The following is a 15224-nucleotide window of genomic DNA, read 5'->3' on the forward strand; positions in this document are numbered from 1 at the left end:
GAATGAGAGGAGCTGGGAGAACAGCAGCACTTAGGAGCAGGTGGAGAAACAGCAGCCAGCAAAATTCACAGACATGGACAAGGATGTGAGGAGAACACGAGGCTGCCCCTTGCACTGAGAACGAATCTGGTCTCCTTGCTGCAGCCTGAAGCACTCAGTGGCATCTGGCCATGCCCCCTTTATCTCGACATTGGTCTCCTCGCCCCTTGCCCTTCCTTCTTCAGATCTCTCTTTTCCTCAGATCTCTCTTTTCCTCACTGTGCTTCCTTCTAGGATCCCGAACTGATGACCACAGCTCTTCCCTAGGGAGCTGCAGCAGCCCCCTAGTCAGAGCCCCTGCCCTCAAATACAGGCCTCCCCTCTTTCCCCCATCCTGCTCTTCCTGACTTCGGCAGACACCAAAGCCTGGATAACAAAGGGTAGACTCAGGCATGGGACTCAGGGTAGAAGCAGAGAGGAGACTCAGCCTAACACACACAGGCTTTCTGCATCCAAGGCCACTATCTGGGCTTTGAGAAAAGTCTGTGACGTGCAGATGTCTCTCCCAGTCCCGCAGGCACTGGCATGGGACCCTTTCACAAGGGGTCCAGGAAGAAACTAGGATGAGTCGGCTTGTGGGGAAGAATGTGGAAGGACTAAAGGGATTGAGGAAGGCCTGTTGCAGGAGAGAAAGAAGAGGTGAACAAGACCAGAGGCTTTGTTTCTGACGGACTGTGGGAGGATGGTACGGTGGTCCAAGCACTGGTGTCAGAGAACACATTCCTGTTAAGGAGTTGGGGAAAGGAATTCACACGAGAACCGCCGCTGAACACTCTGAACATTCTGTGTACTGTCAGGTGGGTATGTCCAGCTTGAACCTAAGAAGAAAGGCATTTCACGTGCCCTCGGCTGGGACCCACGTGCACCGGATGGCCAGCACTAGGGCTGCCTGGCAACGTACCCCTCCCTCCAAGCTCACAGTGCCACAAAGGCCCTGCCAGGCTCTGCTCTCCTCCCACACACCTCTCCAGCCTCACCCTCTCACCACTCCCAGAACCAGCTCTTACACTCCTTAGGGTCCACATATGCCATGCTGTTCTCACTGTCTGCAATAATTTCACCCCATAAAGCACTTCCTCCCTGAGCTTTCTCCTGCCTGCTGTCTGTTCGTCCCCTGACTGATGTTAGCATGGATGAGTATTATTTAATGGGTTGCAAAACATGTTTAGGCATCACACAGTCCTGGATTAGAATTCCAGCTTTCCTCTGCACTCCCTTTAAGACTTCAGCAACCACTGTGTCCATCTTACTATGAGTGAAATGGAGTTTCTTCCAGGGCTATTTGAGGCTCAAATGACTTATATAAAGTGCTCTGCACATAGTAGGTGCTCAATAAACGTTAGCACTCCTTCTCTGCCCTTGAGGCATTCGATTAATGGTTTTCAATTCTAGAGTCACTGAACAGCTACCATTTGTTGGAAGCTACCAAGTGTCTGGTGGCACTGCCTTTTCTCCTCTTCCATGACCACCCTTACTTATCCTGAGTGTAATTCTCTTTTCTTATGCATTGGAACTGATGTGCTGGCCATGCAGAGGAATAGGCAGGACCTGTCATTTACTGGGGGTCCACTCTGTGCCTGATCTTCACAAGGTGTTTTCCAGATAGTCTCTCAGTTAATATTCACAATGACTCTTTGAGGTTGGTTGTATTAATCACTATCTTATATATGAGCAAATTGAGACTCTGAGAAGTTAAATAACCTTGCTGAGATTAAACAGCCAGGACTGATAGAGCCAAGATAGAAATCTGGTCTTCCAGGGCCAGGTGTGGTGGCTCACGGCTGTAATCCCAGCACTTTAGGAGGCCAAGGCAGGCTGATCACCTGAGGCTGGGAGTTCGAGACCAGCCTGACCAACATGGAGAAACCCCGTCTCTACTAAAAATAGAAAATTAGCTGGGCGTGGTGGCACATACCTGTAATTCCAGTTACTTGGGAGGCTGAGGCAGGAGAATCGCTTGAGCCCGGGAGGCAGAGATGTGGTGAGTTAAGATTGCACCATTGCACTCCAGCCTGGGCAACAGGCTGAGCGAAACAGGAAGAGCAAAATTGCTTCTCAAAAAAAAAAAAAAAAGAAAAAGAAACAAGAAACCCAGTCTTCCAGAGTCCAAAGCCCATGTTCTTTCAAATGGACTCTATTTCCTGTCACAAAGGATACTATATAGTAATAACAGTAATAAAAATAGTTACCACTTAGTGATTACATATGGGCTGGAAACTATTCTAGCTGAATACTTGTGTTAATTTAATTAACCTTTGCAAACATCCCATGCCATCGTTCCTATTATTATCCCATTGTACAGATAACTGAGGCACAGAGGGGTTAAATAACCTGTCTGGGTCACTGAGTTGAATCTGTGTGCATAGAAATTACACAGTCTTCATTCTTTCTTCTTCTTTCAATGAGCATGGTAAGATCCACGCTCACATGAGAGAGAATAAGTGGAAACATTTTACAAACTGTAAAGTGCTTGAGAAATGTTCGCTGTTACGCTGAAAGTTGAGTGAGGGGAAATTCTGAGTGGACTCAGAGTTTGAAAACCAGGGAACGAGAGCACTGTTGGAACTCTATGAGTCCAGGGGAGGCCGTCTCCCCAGGAAGGCAGGGTAGAGTCCGAGAATTACGCAGAGGTCAGAGGAACTTAGAGACCGACATTTGTCACCTGTCCCTGGAGAGCTGCAGAATCATAAGCCCTACAAAGATGATTAGCAGCCCACGAGACCACACACAGCTCTTCCAACCAGCAAACAGAGCTGGCACACTTGCACAATCCCCTGGGAGTGCGTCACCATGATGTCACCTTGTTTATTCCCCGCGTGGAAATCAGGCCCCAGTGGGCCTAATGAACTGCCGGCCACAGACAGCAAAATGACAATGCTTTGTAACTTATCCTGGTGCTTTAATCTTTGCTCTGATTCTGTGATTTAGAAGCAATTCTGTGTCACTTCCCCTCAATCACTGGCCACGTCACCACATCAGTGCAGGGTGATAATCATTCATGCAGCAAACATGTAGGCACTGAGAGCCTCTTTCCAATCCTGTTCCCCGAGCAGCTGCTCAAGAGGCGTTGGTGAACGAATGGCAGGGTCCTCGTTGTTTAGAAACTGAGTCCAGCAGGGAAGGGACACACTGAAGAAACCAAGTTGTACTGGGAGTTTTTATAAACGAGAGTTACAAGAGCCATGAAGTGTAAGTCTGGGGCCCCCATTCAGTCTTGGGAGGGCAGAGGATGCTTCCCAGAGGAACTAATGTCTAAGCTGAGCCAGCAGGTTAAGTAGGAGTCAGTCGGGTGAAAGAAGGAAAGAACAGCGCAAGTGGTGGCAGCAGACAGCAAAGCCCCAGGAATGGAGATGATCCCAGTTGTCTGGAGGTTAGAGAGCCCGCATCTCAAGGTGAGCGGGAGCTGCTAGGACACATTGCTGGAGGCCGAGGTGAGCTGTTAAGGGTTCTGGGACATTTTGTTTTTGAAGGGCAATGGAGACATTCCAGAATTTTAAGTTGGGAGCAACATGATCAGATCTGTGGGGTGCTTTTGTTTGTTTGTTTGAGACGGAGTCTCGCTCTGTCGCCCAGGCTGGAGTGCAGTGGCACGATCTCGGCTCACTGCAACCTCCGTCTCCCAGGTTCAAGTGATTCTCCTGCCTCAGCCTCCTGAGTAGCTGGGATGACAGGCACATGCCAACACGCCCAGTTAATTTTTGTATTTTTAGTAGAGACGGGGTTTCACCATGTTGGTCAGGCTGTCTCAAATTCCTGACCTCGGGTGATCCGCCCACCTCGGCCTCCCAAAATGCTGCGGTTACAGGCATGAGCCACTTCATCTCGGCTGGATGTGTGTATTTTTAGTTTTTAATTTTGTTTTTGTTTTTGAGATGGAATCTTGCTGTGTTGCCCAGGCTGGGGTGCAGTGGCCTGATCTCAGTTCACTGCAACCCCCGCCTCCCAGGTTCAAGTGATTCTCCTGCCTCAGTCTCCCAAATAACTGGGATTACAGTCATGTACCACCACGCCCATCTAATTTTTGTATTCTTAGTAGAGATGGGGTTTCACCATGTTGGCCAGGCTGGTCTTGAACTCCTGATCTCAGGTGATCCACCCGCCTCAGCCTCCCAAAGTGCTGAGATTACAGGTGTGAGCCACCTCGCCCCGCCTGAGAAATATAATTTACCATTATATTCTTTAATCTCCTCCAAATCCCATTAATCATTGCTCTTAAAGAAAGAGCATTATATTCTTTAATCTCCCCAGATCCCATTAATTATTGCTCTTAAATAATTAATGGGATCTGGGGAGATTAAAGAATATAATGCTAAATATAATTATTTAAGAGCAATAATTAATGGGATCTGGGGAGATTAAAGAATATAATGCTAAAAAGTCAATTATTTTTCATCTTTTTCATTAAAAAAATCTGTCAGAGACCCACCTGCATGTGCTCAGCACTACTCAGCCCTACTCCGTACTGCTCACATGAAAGGAGTGATCGCCATCTAGGAGCTTAGCGGGTGATCAATGGCACATCCATTCTTTTAGGAAACACCTAGATGCTTAATAGTAAGCATCTCTCATGTGCCAGGCACTGCACAAGGCCCTGTAAACGAGACGCCAACTCTGCTTGGAAGTGGTACAGTGGAAAGGGCATTGGGCCAGGCAGACATGGGCTCAAACTCCTACCCCAGCACCTCCTGAGAGAACTCCGTCGACCTTTTAGGACCCTGATGTCCTCAGGTGTAACACTGGAATAAAGACACGTGGCTTCCACAGCCCATGTGTGGATGAATGGGAATGCATACAGAAAGCAAGTGCTCAGTACATATGAATTCCTCCCACCCCACCCCAGTTCCTCCACCTTCCAGGTTTTAGCATCTAGATGAAAACCAAATTCTATAAATCAGGTTTAAGAAAACATTCCTGGCTGGGCACGGTGGCTCACGCCTGGAATTCTAGCACTTTGGGACGCTGAGGTGGGTGGATCACTTGAGATCAGGAGTTCGAGACTAGCCTGGCCAACGTGGTGAAACTCCGTCTCTACTAAAAATATGAAAATCACGTGGTGGCACGTGCCTGTAGTCCCAGCTATTTGGGAGGCTGAGGCAGGAGAATCGCTTGAACCCAGGAGGCAGAGGTTGCAGTGAGCTGAGATCACGCCACTGCACTCCAGCCTGGGGGACAAGAATGAAACTCTATCTCAAAACAAAAAAAGAGAAAGAAAACCTTCCTGAGTAGAAAGCCACACAAAGCGGACAGACCTGATCATAATATTTCCAGAACACCTCTACAAGTAGCTGCCCTCTCAGGAAGCTTTTTTCCTTTAAGGAAACACATGAGCTGACCTGTCAAACTTGTTTTCTTCCCTATGATGCAAGTGATGGCCTCCGCTTCCCAAAGCCTGGAGGCCAATCCACCGCCGCTGCTGCCACTGACCCCAAGGCCAGTTAGGCTAATCTTCCAGGACTTGCCAAGGTGCGCTCTCCCTGGAGGCCTCCTAGAATCCTTAAAGCGCTAATTCAACATTTCCTCTTGAGCTCTCTTCAAGCCGAATCAGTTGCTTCATTTTCACATCTTCATGAACACTTAGTTGTGAATAATTTTATTTTTCATTTTCAGCATTTGCTTTTCTCATTTCTTCTCATTTAAATTTTCTAATATTTTGACCTTTTATAAAAGAAATGGATGATGATGCTATTCCTTCTTCTATCCCTTAGAGGACCGTAAATACAGTTTTTTTGTTTTGTTTTGTTTTTTTGAGATAGGCCCTTGCTCTGTTGCCCAGCCTGGAGTGCGGTGGTGCAGTCTTGGCTCACTGTAACCGCCACCTCCTGGGCTAAAGCAATTCTCGTGCCTCAGCCTCCTGAGTAGCTGGGACTACAAGGGCCCGCCACCAAACCTGGCTAATTTTTGTATTTTTAGTAGGCATGGGGTTTCACCATGTTAGCCAGGCTGGTCTCGAACTCCTGGCCTCAAGTGATCCACCTGCCTTGGCCTCCCAAAGTGCTGGGATTACAGATGTGAGCCACCGCACTCGACCAAGTCATCTTAAATTCAGGTTGTTGTTTCATTTTCATTTTACCTGGAATGAATTCATCTCTTCTTGATTGTTGATTTTGTTTCATTCTGTATCTTATTATCATTGATTTTCCTAATAGACTTTGGGATTTTGGTTTGCTCAGTCTTCTTGAGGGCACTTTTCCCCTCTTGATCACCGCAGTCTCTCTGCTGCACTCCCTCTTTCCTATCTAGCAGTTTCTAGCTGCCTCCATCCAGCCCCTCTAGCTCCTAATCCAGAACTGAGTTTCTGTTGGTGCCTGGGCTCTCCACTCATAGAGGGGAAATGCAGTTCCACGCCCCAAGTCACTGCAAAGACTGGCCCAAGTCTTGGTTTCTCTGTCTCCCGAGAAACATGTTTATAAGCCATAGGTCCAAATAGCTGCCAGCTGCAGATTTCTTAGCTTCCTTTCACAGATGCAAGGTATCTGTGCATGTGCATGTGCGTATTTGAATAAAGAGACCCTTCCCTTTCCTGGTGCAGTGGCTCACACCTGTAATCCCAGCACTTTGGGAGGCCAAAGCGGGTGGATCACCCGAGGTCAGGAGTTCAAGACCATCCTGACCAACACAGTGAAACCCCATCTCTACTAAAAATACAAAAATTAGCCAGGTGTGGTGGCGGGCACCTGTAATCCCAGCTGTTCAGAAGGCTGAGGCAGGAGAATCACTTGAATCCGGAAGGTGGAGGCTGCAGTGAGCCGAGATCACGCCATCACACTCCAGCCTGGGCGACAAAGCGAGACTCTGTGTCAAGAAAAAAAAAAAAAGAAAGAAAAGGAAAAAGAGACCCTTCCCCAGGTCCCAGTTTGAAGCAGGAGGTCTGAGTTGTTCTTGCACTTTGCTTGGTGCCCTTGCCATGCCTGTCACTGCGTAAAAACCCAATTCCTGCTTCTCCACCCAGAGCCTTGCAGGCCCATTTGTCACTCATGTATCTTTGTTATTACTCCATGGAGATATGTATTACATGTTTCAGTATGGTGGGTTTTTTTTTTTTTTCTGTCTCTTTGTATCATTTATCTGTCATTTCATATATTTGGAAAAGGGAAACCCTCGAAGCATAATCTTAAGAAACTATCTTGCCCTGAGCTTCCCACACGGCCTGCACAGACCTTTGCTAGTACACGTATTACATGAAATTATAACTGTCTACATTGCTGACACCACCAGTTCCCCAGAGCCATGGGTCAGGTGGCAGAGCCAGGATTTGAACCTCAGTCTACTGACACCAAGTCCTCTTACCTAGAACACCAATGGATGAATACAACCATTTACATTTTCCCATCCCTATTGCCTTGCACAAGCTCTGGCATAAAATATGTGCTCAGTTATTATTTGTGGAGTAACTTCAACTTAGACTCCCATTACTGTCTTCTAGATTTACCATAACTCTCTCGTCCTTTTTTTCCCCCTAAATCTAGCACAGTATCCCTCTATTTAGACGTGCAAAGTAAGGGAACTCCTGACTCTCCCTATGCTGGCCTTCCTGTGCCCACAACAAACATCATGACCAAAGAACTCTCTCTCTCACGGGTCTGACCCTTTCTGTACAACCTTTTAAGAAACTGATTTTGAGGCTGGGCACGGTGGGTCACTCCTGAAACCCCAGCACTTTGGGAGGCCGAGGCAGGTGGATCACCTGAGGTCAGGAGTTCGAGACCAGCCTGGCCAACATGGTGAAAAACCGCCTCTACTAAAAATACAAAAAACTAGCTGGGCAGTGGCACATGCCTGGGGATGCAGGAGAATCACTTGAACCTGGAAGGCGGAGGTTGCAGTGAGCCGAGATCGCACCACTGCACTCCAGCAGGGGCAACAAGAGCGAAGCTCCGTCTCAAAAAAAAAAAAATAAATAAAAGAACTTGATTTTGATAATCATTTGCCCTCCCAGTGTAGACACAGATTTCTCTTTTGCCAACTGGAAATCCTAAAGCCATCCTCTACCTTTTTTTTTGAGACAGGGTCTACCTGTCACCCATGCTGGAGTGCAGTGGTCTCATCATGGCTCACTGCAGCCTTGACCCCTTGGGCTCAATTATCCTCTTGCCTCAGGCTACTGTGTGGCTGGTACTACAGGCATGTGCCACCATGCCAAGTTGATTTTTAAAAATTTATCTGTAGAGACGAGATCTTACTATTTTGCCCAGGCTGGTCTCAAACTTCTGGGCTCAGGTGATACTCCCACCCTGGCCTCCCAAAGTGCTGAGATTACAGGTGTGAGCCACCACACCCAGTCCCTTAAAGCTTTTGAAAGAAAAAAGATGGGAAAATTGATAAATGAAGCTCATGCAGTGGTCTGAAGGAGTGTGATCTGGAATTTTACTTCTCTCTTTAATTTTGGCCTAAAATGTGAAAAACAAACACATCTTGACATAATGCAATTCTGTGATCTTGGGTTATCTATAAGCAGCCTCCAACTAAGAAAATTCACAGTTATTTCCCATAATATTACTTTATATTTCAATAACACTCAATTCATCTCAATTTTATACCAAACCAATTACCTGGGTGTTATCGTTCATTTTTTAACCCATGATGAAACAGAAGCAGAGAGGTTAAGTGACCTGGTGAAAGTCACACAATGGATAAAGGGCAGAGCCTGTACCCAAACCCAGATCTTTCTTTCCATTTCTAAGCTTTCTGTTGCCTAATACATCACTGTTATACACTAATTTTCAAGTGCCAGATACATGAAGATGACCTTCATAGTTATTTTTGTTTCGATATTATCTTTGAATAATATATAAAGCATTCGCAGGTCACTGACTTTTATTTATTACATGTCTCTCTGTCTTTCGTTTTGTTTTGTTACTTTTGTTGTTGTTGTTGAGACGGGGTCTAACTCTGTTGCCCAGGCTGGGGTGAAGTGGCATGACCTCAGTTCACGGAAGGCTCAATCTCCCAGGCTCAAGTGATCCTCCCACCTCAGCCTCCGGAGTAGCTTGGACTACAGGTGCACGCCACCATGCCCGGCTAATTTTTTGTAGAGACAGGGTCTCACTGTGTTGCCTAGGCTGGTCTTGAAGTCCTGGGCTCAAGTGATCCTCCTGCTGCGGCCTCCCAAAGTGCTGGGATTACAGGTGCGAGCCACGGCGCCCAGCCCCATTCTGTTAAATTTTATAAGTGCAATGCTGTGTGTGACTCGGAACAGGGACTGCTTTGCATTCCCAGTGCCTTGTGAAGAGCCAGACCCTGACACATGTTTGCGGAGCTCCCAGACCCGTATCCCGAAGGCCACACAACCTGAAGGCTCAGGTTAACCAGCAAGGTCGCGATGTCACGTAATCCTACTCTTTTTCAATAAAGACAGCTAGGTAAATGTATAACCAAATTTGATGTAAGTTATATACAAACCTTTTCATATATAAAATACCACAAGTCACACATATTTTTACAATTGCTTTTGAAACTCAGTTTTCCTGAGTTTTAGCCAGGAAAATAGTCATTGTCAGATCACGATTTGTATAAAATGCTTTGTGACTCAGTCAACCACCAGCTGACCTCACGATGCAAACCTTAGTTGGCCTCATCTTCCTGTGGTTTTTCCACACTGTTTTTGTAGCTTTCATTTAAAATAATATTCAGTTGCGCCTCCAATGAAACCAAGCCTTTGTTCTCTTCCTCCTGTTTTTCCTCCCAAAGAACTGACAATATAAGTCTTTTCTCTGGCTCTGGTTAAGTACAAACCCACGATCAAGTGGACCCAGGGACTCACTGGGTTCCGGGCTCTTACTACCACCACCCTGACAGTCAACCACAAATACCCGTCACCGCCATCCTCGGTATTTCATCATCACAATAGCCACCTCTAGCTGAGCCCTTACTATGGGGCAGGTACTTATTGAGCTTTCCCATGAATCAGGAATTCATGTAATTTTAATTGCCACAACACCACTATGGAGCAAATACTACAACGTTCTTTCAATATATAATGAAATTGAAACTCAAATAAGTTAAGAAAACTTCTCCAAAGCCACAGAGCTACAAGTGGTAAAGGCAGGATTCAACACCAGGTCATTTCCAGTTTCGAACCCTCAGGATACCCCATATTAAACATGCAGTCTATATGTGTAACACACACATACAGACATGTGAGAACTGAGTTGCAGCTATTTAAGACCATATTTTAGAGACATTTAAACATTTGTTAACGATGTTATTATGGTTATCTTTTCACCTTCTGGAGTAAATTTTTTTTTTGGTTTTTTTTTTTTTTGAGATGGAGTCTTATTTTGTCACCCAGGCTGGAGTGCAGTGGTGTGATCTCAGCGCACTGCAAGCTCTGCCTTCCGGGTTCAAGTGATTCTCCCGCCTCAGTCTCCCAAGTAGCTGGGATTACAGATGTGCATCACGACACCCGGCTAATTTTTCTATTTTTAGTAGAGATTGGGTTTCGCCATGTTAGCCAGGCTGGTCTCGAACTCCTGGCCTCATGTGATCCACCCACCTCAGCCTTTAAAGTGCTGGGATTACAGGCGTGAGCCACCGCACCCGGCCTGGAGTCAATAAAGATTTTTGCTCCATCCAAAACTTTGGTCAGCTCTTGAGAGACTCACAGAGTCCACAGGGTAGGCCTAGGATTCCTGACAAATAAAACAATGCCACCAAATAGCAACATCATTTACAGAATACAGACACGCTACTCCTGGGAAATTCTTCTTTTGTTGTTGGTTTGTTTTGAGACAGGATCTCACTCTGTCACCCAGGCTGGAGTGCAGAGTGAGGACCATGGCTCACTACAGCCTCAACCTCTCAGGCTCAGGTGGTCCTCCCACCTCACACTCCCAGGTAGCTGGGGCTACAGGCGTGCACCATGCTCGGTGAATTTTTTCTACTTTTTTTGTAGAGACAGAGTTCTTGCTATGTTGCCCAGGCTTGTCTTGAACTTCTGGACTCAATCAATCAGCCCATCTTGGTCTCCCAAAGTGCTGGGAATACAGGTGTGAGCCACCGTACCCAGCTGGGAAATTCTTATTTCAGAAGGAGAAGTACAGAAAAGAGGTGGAGTACGTTTTTATTTTTATTTATTTATTTCATTTTATTATTTTCTTTGGGTCAGATGTTTTCATTTTTATTTTTTGAGACAGAGTTTCACTCTGTCACTTAGGCTGGAGTACCGTGGTACAAATGGCTCACTGCAGCCCGACCTCCTGGGCTCAAGCAATTCTCCTGCCTCAGCCTCCTTGTAGCTGGGACCAGGTGTGTGCATTACCACATCTGGCGAATTTTTAAAAATTTTTGGAGAGATGAGGGTCTCACTTTTTGCCCAGGCTGGTCTCAAACTCCTGGCCTGAAGGGAACTCTCTGCCTCGACTTCCTAAAGTGTGGGATTACAGGTGCGAGCCACTGCGTCTGGCCTAGAGTATGTCTTTAAATTAAGTTTTTTATTCTGAGACCATTGTAGGTTCACATGGAGTTGTAATAAATGATAGAGAGTGATCCCATGTCACCTTTACCCAGTTAAAGGTGTAGTAGCTTTATTATGTTACATCCCCACCAACAATGTACAAGGGTTCCACTTACTCCCCATCCTTGTCAACACGTTATCTGTTTTGTTTTGTTTTTTTTTTTGAGACACAGTCTTGCTCTGTCGCCCAGGCTGGAGTCCAGTGGTGCAATCTCAGCTCACTGCAACCTCCACCTCCTGGTTTCAAGTGATTCTCCTGCCTCAGCCACCTGAGTTCCTGGGATTACAGGCGTCTGCCACCACACCTGGCTAATTTTTGAATTTTTAGTAGAGATGGGGTTTCACCATGTTGGTCAGGCTGATCTCGAACTCCTGACCTCGTGATCCGCCCGCCTCAGTCTCCCAAAGTGCTGGGATTGCAGACGTGAGCGACATGAGCCACTGTGCCTGGCCATCTGTCCTTTTGATTATAGATTTTGATTATAGACCAAAATGGATGCAAATCAATTTTCACACCCCCATAGGTGTGAAGCGGCGTCTTACTGTTGCTTTTATCTGCACTGCCCTGATGGCTAATGATGTTGAGCACCTTTTTATGTGCTTATTGGCCATTTGCATATCTTCTCTGGATGGAGGTAGAAAACTTTTTTTTTTTTTTTTTTTTTTTTGAGATGGGGTTTCATTCTATAGCCTGGCTGGAGTGCAGTGGCACAACCTCAGGTCACTGCAACCTCTGCCTCCAGGGCTCAAGCAATCCTCTTACCTCTGTCTCCTGAGTAGCTGGGACTACATGCATGTGCCAGCATACTAAGCTAATTTTAATATTTATTTGTAGAGATGGGGTCTCCCTATATTGCCCAGGCTGGTCTCGAACTCCTGGGTTCAAGTAATCCTCCTGCCTTAGCTTCCCAAAGTGTTTGGATTATAGGCGTGAGCCACTGCACCCAGCCAAATTCTTTTTAAAGTCTTGAATGTACTTGATGATAAAGTGAATATGACAAGGTATTTCCCACAATTTTATGTTAGAATAGAAGAAAAATATATGTTTTATACAATTACATACTCATTCATTTTCCAAGTACTTATGCTATTCCAGACACCAGGAAATTTAGAGAAGAAGGAGAAACCAGTTAGTCGATTACCAGAAATGGCATCGACAAGATAGTCAAGTTCTTGGCACTTTTATAAAAGTCTGCTTCTGACTTATCCAAATGGTTCAGCTCCATTCCTGGCAGGGCAGAAAAGGCAATGAGACAAGGTTCCTGATTCCTAGTAGCTCACTGTCTAATGGCAGAGAGAAACACCTAAACATGTCATTGCAGTCACAGATGGTTATCTAGCCACAAAGCTTAGGAGCACAGAGGAGGGAGCAGGTAATTCAGCTAGGCATCTAGGAGGGGCGCAGGAGAAGGTGACATTTGAATTTGGTCTTAAGAGATATTTAGACATTTGACAGATGGTGAAAGGAGAAGGAGATTCTAGCCATCAGGCATGGCCTGGTCAAGGGCACAGCTGAGGATGTGAGAGCCGAGGGTGAGCAGAGACAGAGGGTGGAGGGGAGGAGTGGAAGGAAGTTGACCAGGTCATGAAGAGCCTCACTAAGGAGCATCCATCTACAGACAGTCTCACTCTGTGCCCAGGCTGGAGTGCTGTGGCATGATCTTGGCTCACTGCAACCTCTACCTGCCGGGTTCAAGTGATTCTCCTGCATCAGCCTCCTGAGTAGCTGGGATTACAGGTGTGTGCCACCACGCACAGCTAATTTTTCTATTTTTAGTAGAGATGAGGTTTCACCATGTTGGCCAGACTTGTCTTGAACTCCTAACCTCAAGTGATCCGTCTGCTTTGGCCTCCCAAGAGTTTTTTTTTTTTTTTTTTTTTTTTTTTTGTAAGCAGAAGAGTGGTGTGGTTCGATCTGAGGTTTAAGAGATCACTCGGAGGCAGCCAGGTGGATGGATTACGGGGTCAGCAGGCCAAAGGGTAAATAACTGTGGCCTTGTGGACCATACAGTCTCTGTCACAACTTCTCAACTCTGCTGCTGTAGTGTGAAAGCAGCCATGAGACAATACTTAAATGAAAGAACCCGGCTGTGTTCTAATACACATGTATGTACAAAGCCAGGGGGTATGGATCTGTCCTGAGGACCATCATTTACTGACTCCTATATTAGATGAAGGTGGGAGTGAAGGCAAGGAGACCACTGACTAGGCAGAAGTTCTCTCATGAATGAAGTAAATCAGAATGGGGTGAGGGAAGGGCAACCGAGGCAGAGGGTAGCTTTCAGCCTCAAGAGGAGTCAGGTCCTCTACCTCGGCTGTGCTGGAATGTGTGACTACACTCCTCACGGCCCAGCTCGCATTTCCTACAAAGTAGGCAGAACACCTAGTTAGGCAAAGAGCATCACTCACGGCCACAGTAGCCATCTGTGACAATCCTGCCAAGGAACTCACACGCCCAGGCAAGGAGAAGCCTAGAAAACAAGGTAGAAAGTCTTGGAAAAGCCTCATTTGGTCTGCGACATAAGAAAACTTGATTCCATGTAATTGACGTAAAGAAGAATTGGTTCAATCTCATAGAATCCACAGGGGAGACGTGTGGTTTGTCCCGCACTCCAGGAGCTGGAAAGCGAGAAGCAGGTGCCTCTTCTGGCCTCTCTGGGGCCGCACAGACTCTTTCTCCATCTCTGCTGCAGAATTGGCATCCATGCGTGGCCTGCTTATCAGTCAGCGTGGGGTGGAGACACAGAGAAAGTTCAGGAGTACAGGAGTGGCGCCATAAAAACTCGCACTACTGCTACCCTGGAGGGCAGCTGACCGGGCGTCTGGTCCAGCCTCTCTAACAACTCCTGCACCTCTCTGGCCAAGCCCCCTCCCCTCGCTGGGCAAAATAAAGGGGGCAGGTTTGATCACTGGTTCTCAACTGGGATTTCTCCCAAAGTAGTAATGAGGTCGACTCGCAAGCATTTTTGGCTTTCAGAAAGCCATTTAAAATGCTCTTTGCTCTCGGCTACGATTCTGTCAACTCCGGGTAGTAACACTGCTGAGCGCGTGCTGATCCGAAGCTCTGATTGGCTGCTGGTGACATAATAGGAAGGTCAGGAACGATTGGCTGGCAGCTGAGACCAGCTGAGCCACATACCAGGAAGGTGTGCTGGGCGTGAACAGAGCACGCGTAGAGCAGGAACAGAAAGAAGTACCAGTGACAGCCTACCAACATCCTTCAAGCATGGGGGTAGGGGAGGCATGTGTTAAATAACAAAGAGTCTTCAAGATAGTGAAAACTATGCACCATCTCTAAGGTCCTCTTTTGTGTAGCTCCTGCCTCCCCCTAGTCCCAGGTGTCCCTCCCAAGAGGGCTGGAGGGCCAGGCCAGACTTGCAGACAAGTGGCTACATGTACCCCCTTCACTCCCAGTTCCCTCCTCTCTGCCCAGACCTGCTCTCTGCAGCCCTGAGGCAGGCAGCTGGTCCACCCTTCTCCCCTGCAGCTCTCTCTAGGCTAAGGACCCAGGTCCCTCCCTGCTTTAGGTGGTCTCAATGTCAGCATCTCAGGCTGCGGCCTCAGACAGCAACAAGTACCCCCATTATGAATTATCTGAGCAGAGCACAGCCACAGTGGGAGGAATAAAAAGAACATGAAACACAAAAGATGCTTCCTTGAACAGGAAGAGTCACTAGGGACGGGGGACTGGCTTACCTGGTGAGTCACCCTGCGTTCCCTCTTCTTGGCTGGC

General features: G+C 46.9%; 1 protein-coding gene across 4 annotated transcripts in view; it reads right to left on the minus strand.

Annotated features, from left to right (window-relative positions):
- The window catches only part of LOC105477710 (TAM41 mitochondrial translocator assembly and maintenance homolog), a 123602-nt gene that overhangs the window by 29429 nt on the left and 78949 nt on the right, over positions 1–15224 (minus strand). For 2 of the 4 annotated variants that reach the window (XM_011734372.2, XM_071092226.1), the window contains exons 8-9: positions 15188–15223; positions 4333–14204 (exon numbers count right to left, since the gene is read on the minus strand). The exons of the other annotated variants lie outside the window; for them this stretch is intronic. In XM_011734372.2, the coding sequence (XP_011732674.2) occupies positions 13996–14204; positions 15188–15223 (245 nt within the window). In that variant the 3' untranslated portion in view covers positions 4333–13995. Of the gene's footprint in view, positions 1–4332; positions 14205–15187; position 15224 lie in introns of those variants that run through there. 4 annotated transcript variants of the gene reach the window in all.

The sequence above is a fragment of the Macaca nemestrina genome, chromosome 2, assembly GCF_043159975.1.
Source record: "Macaca nemestrina isolate mMacNem1 chromosome 2, mMacNem.hap1, whole genome shotgun sequence".
Taxonomy (NCBI): domain Eukaryota; kingdom Metazoa; phylum Chordata; class Mammalia; order Primates; family Cercopithecidae; genus Macaca; species Macaca nemestrina.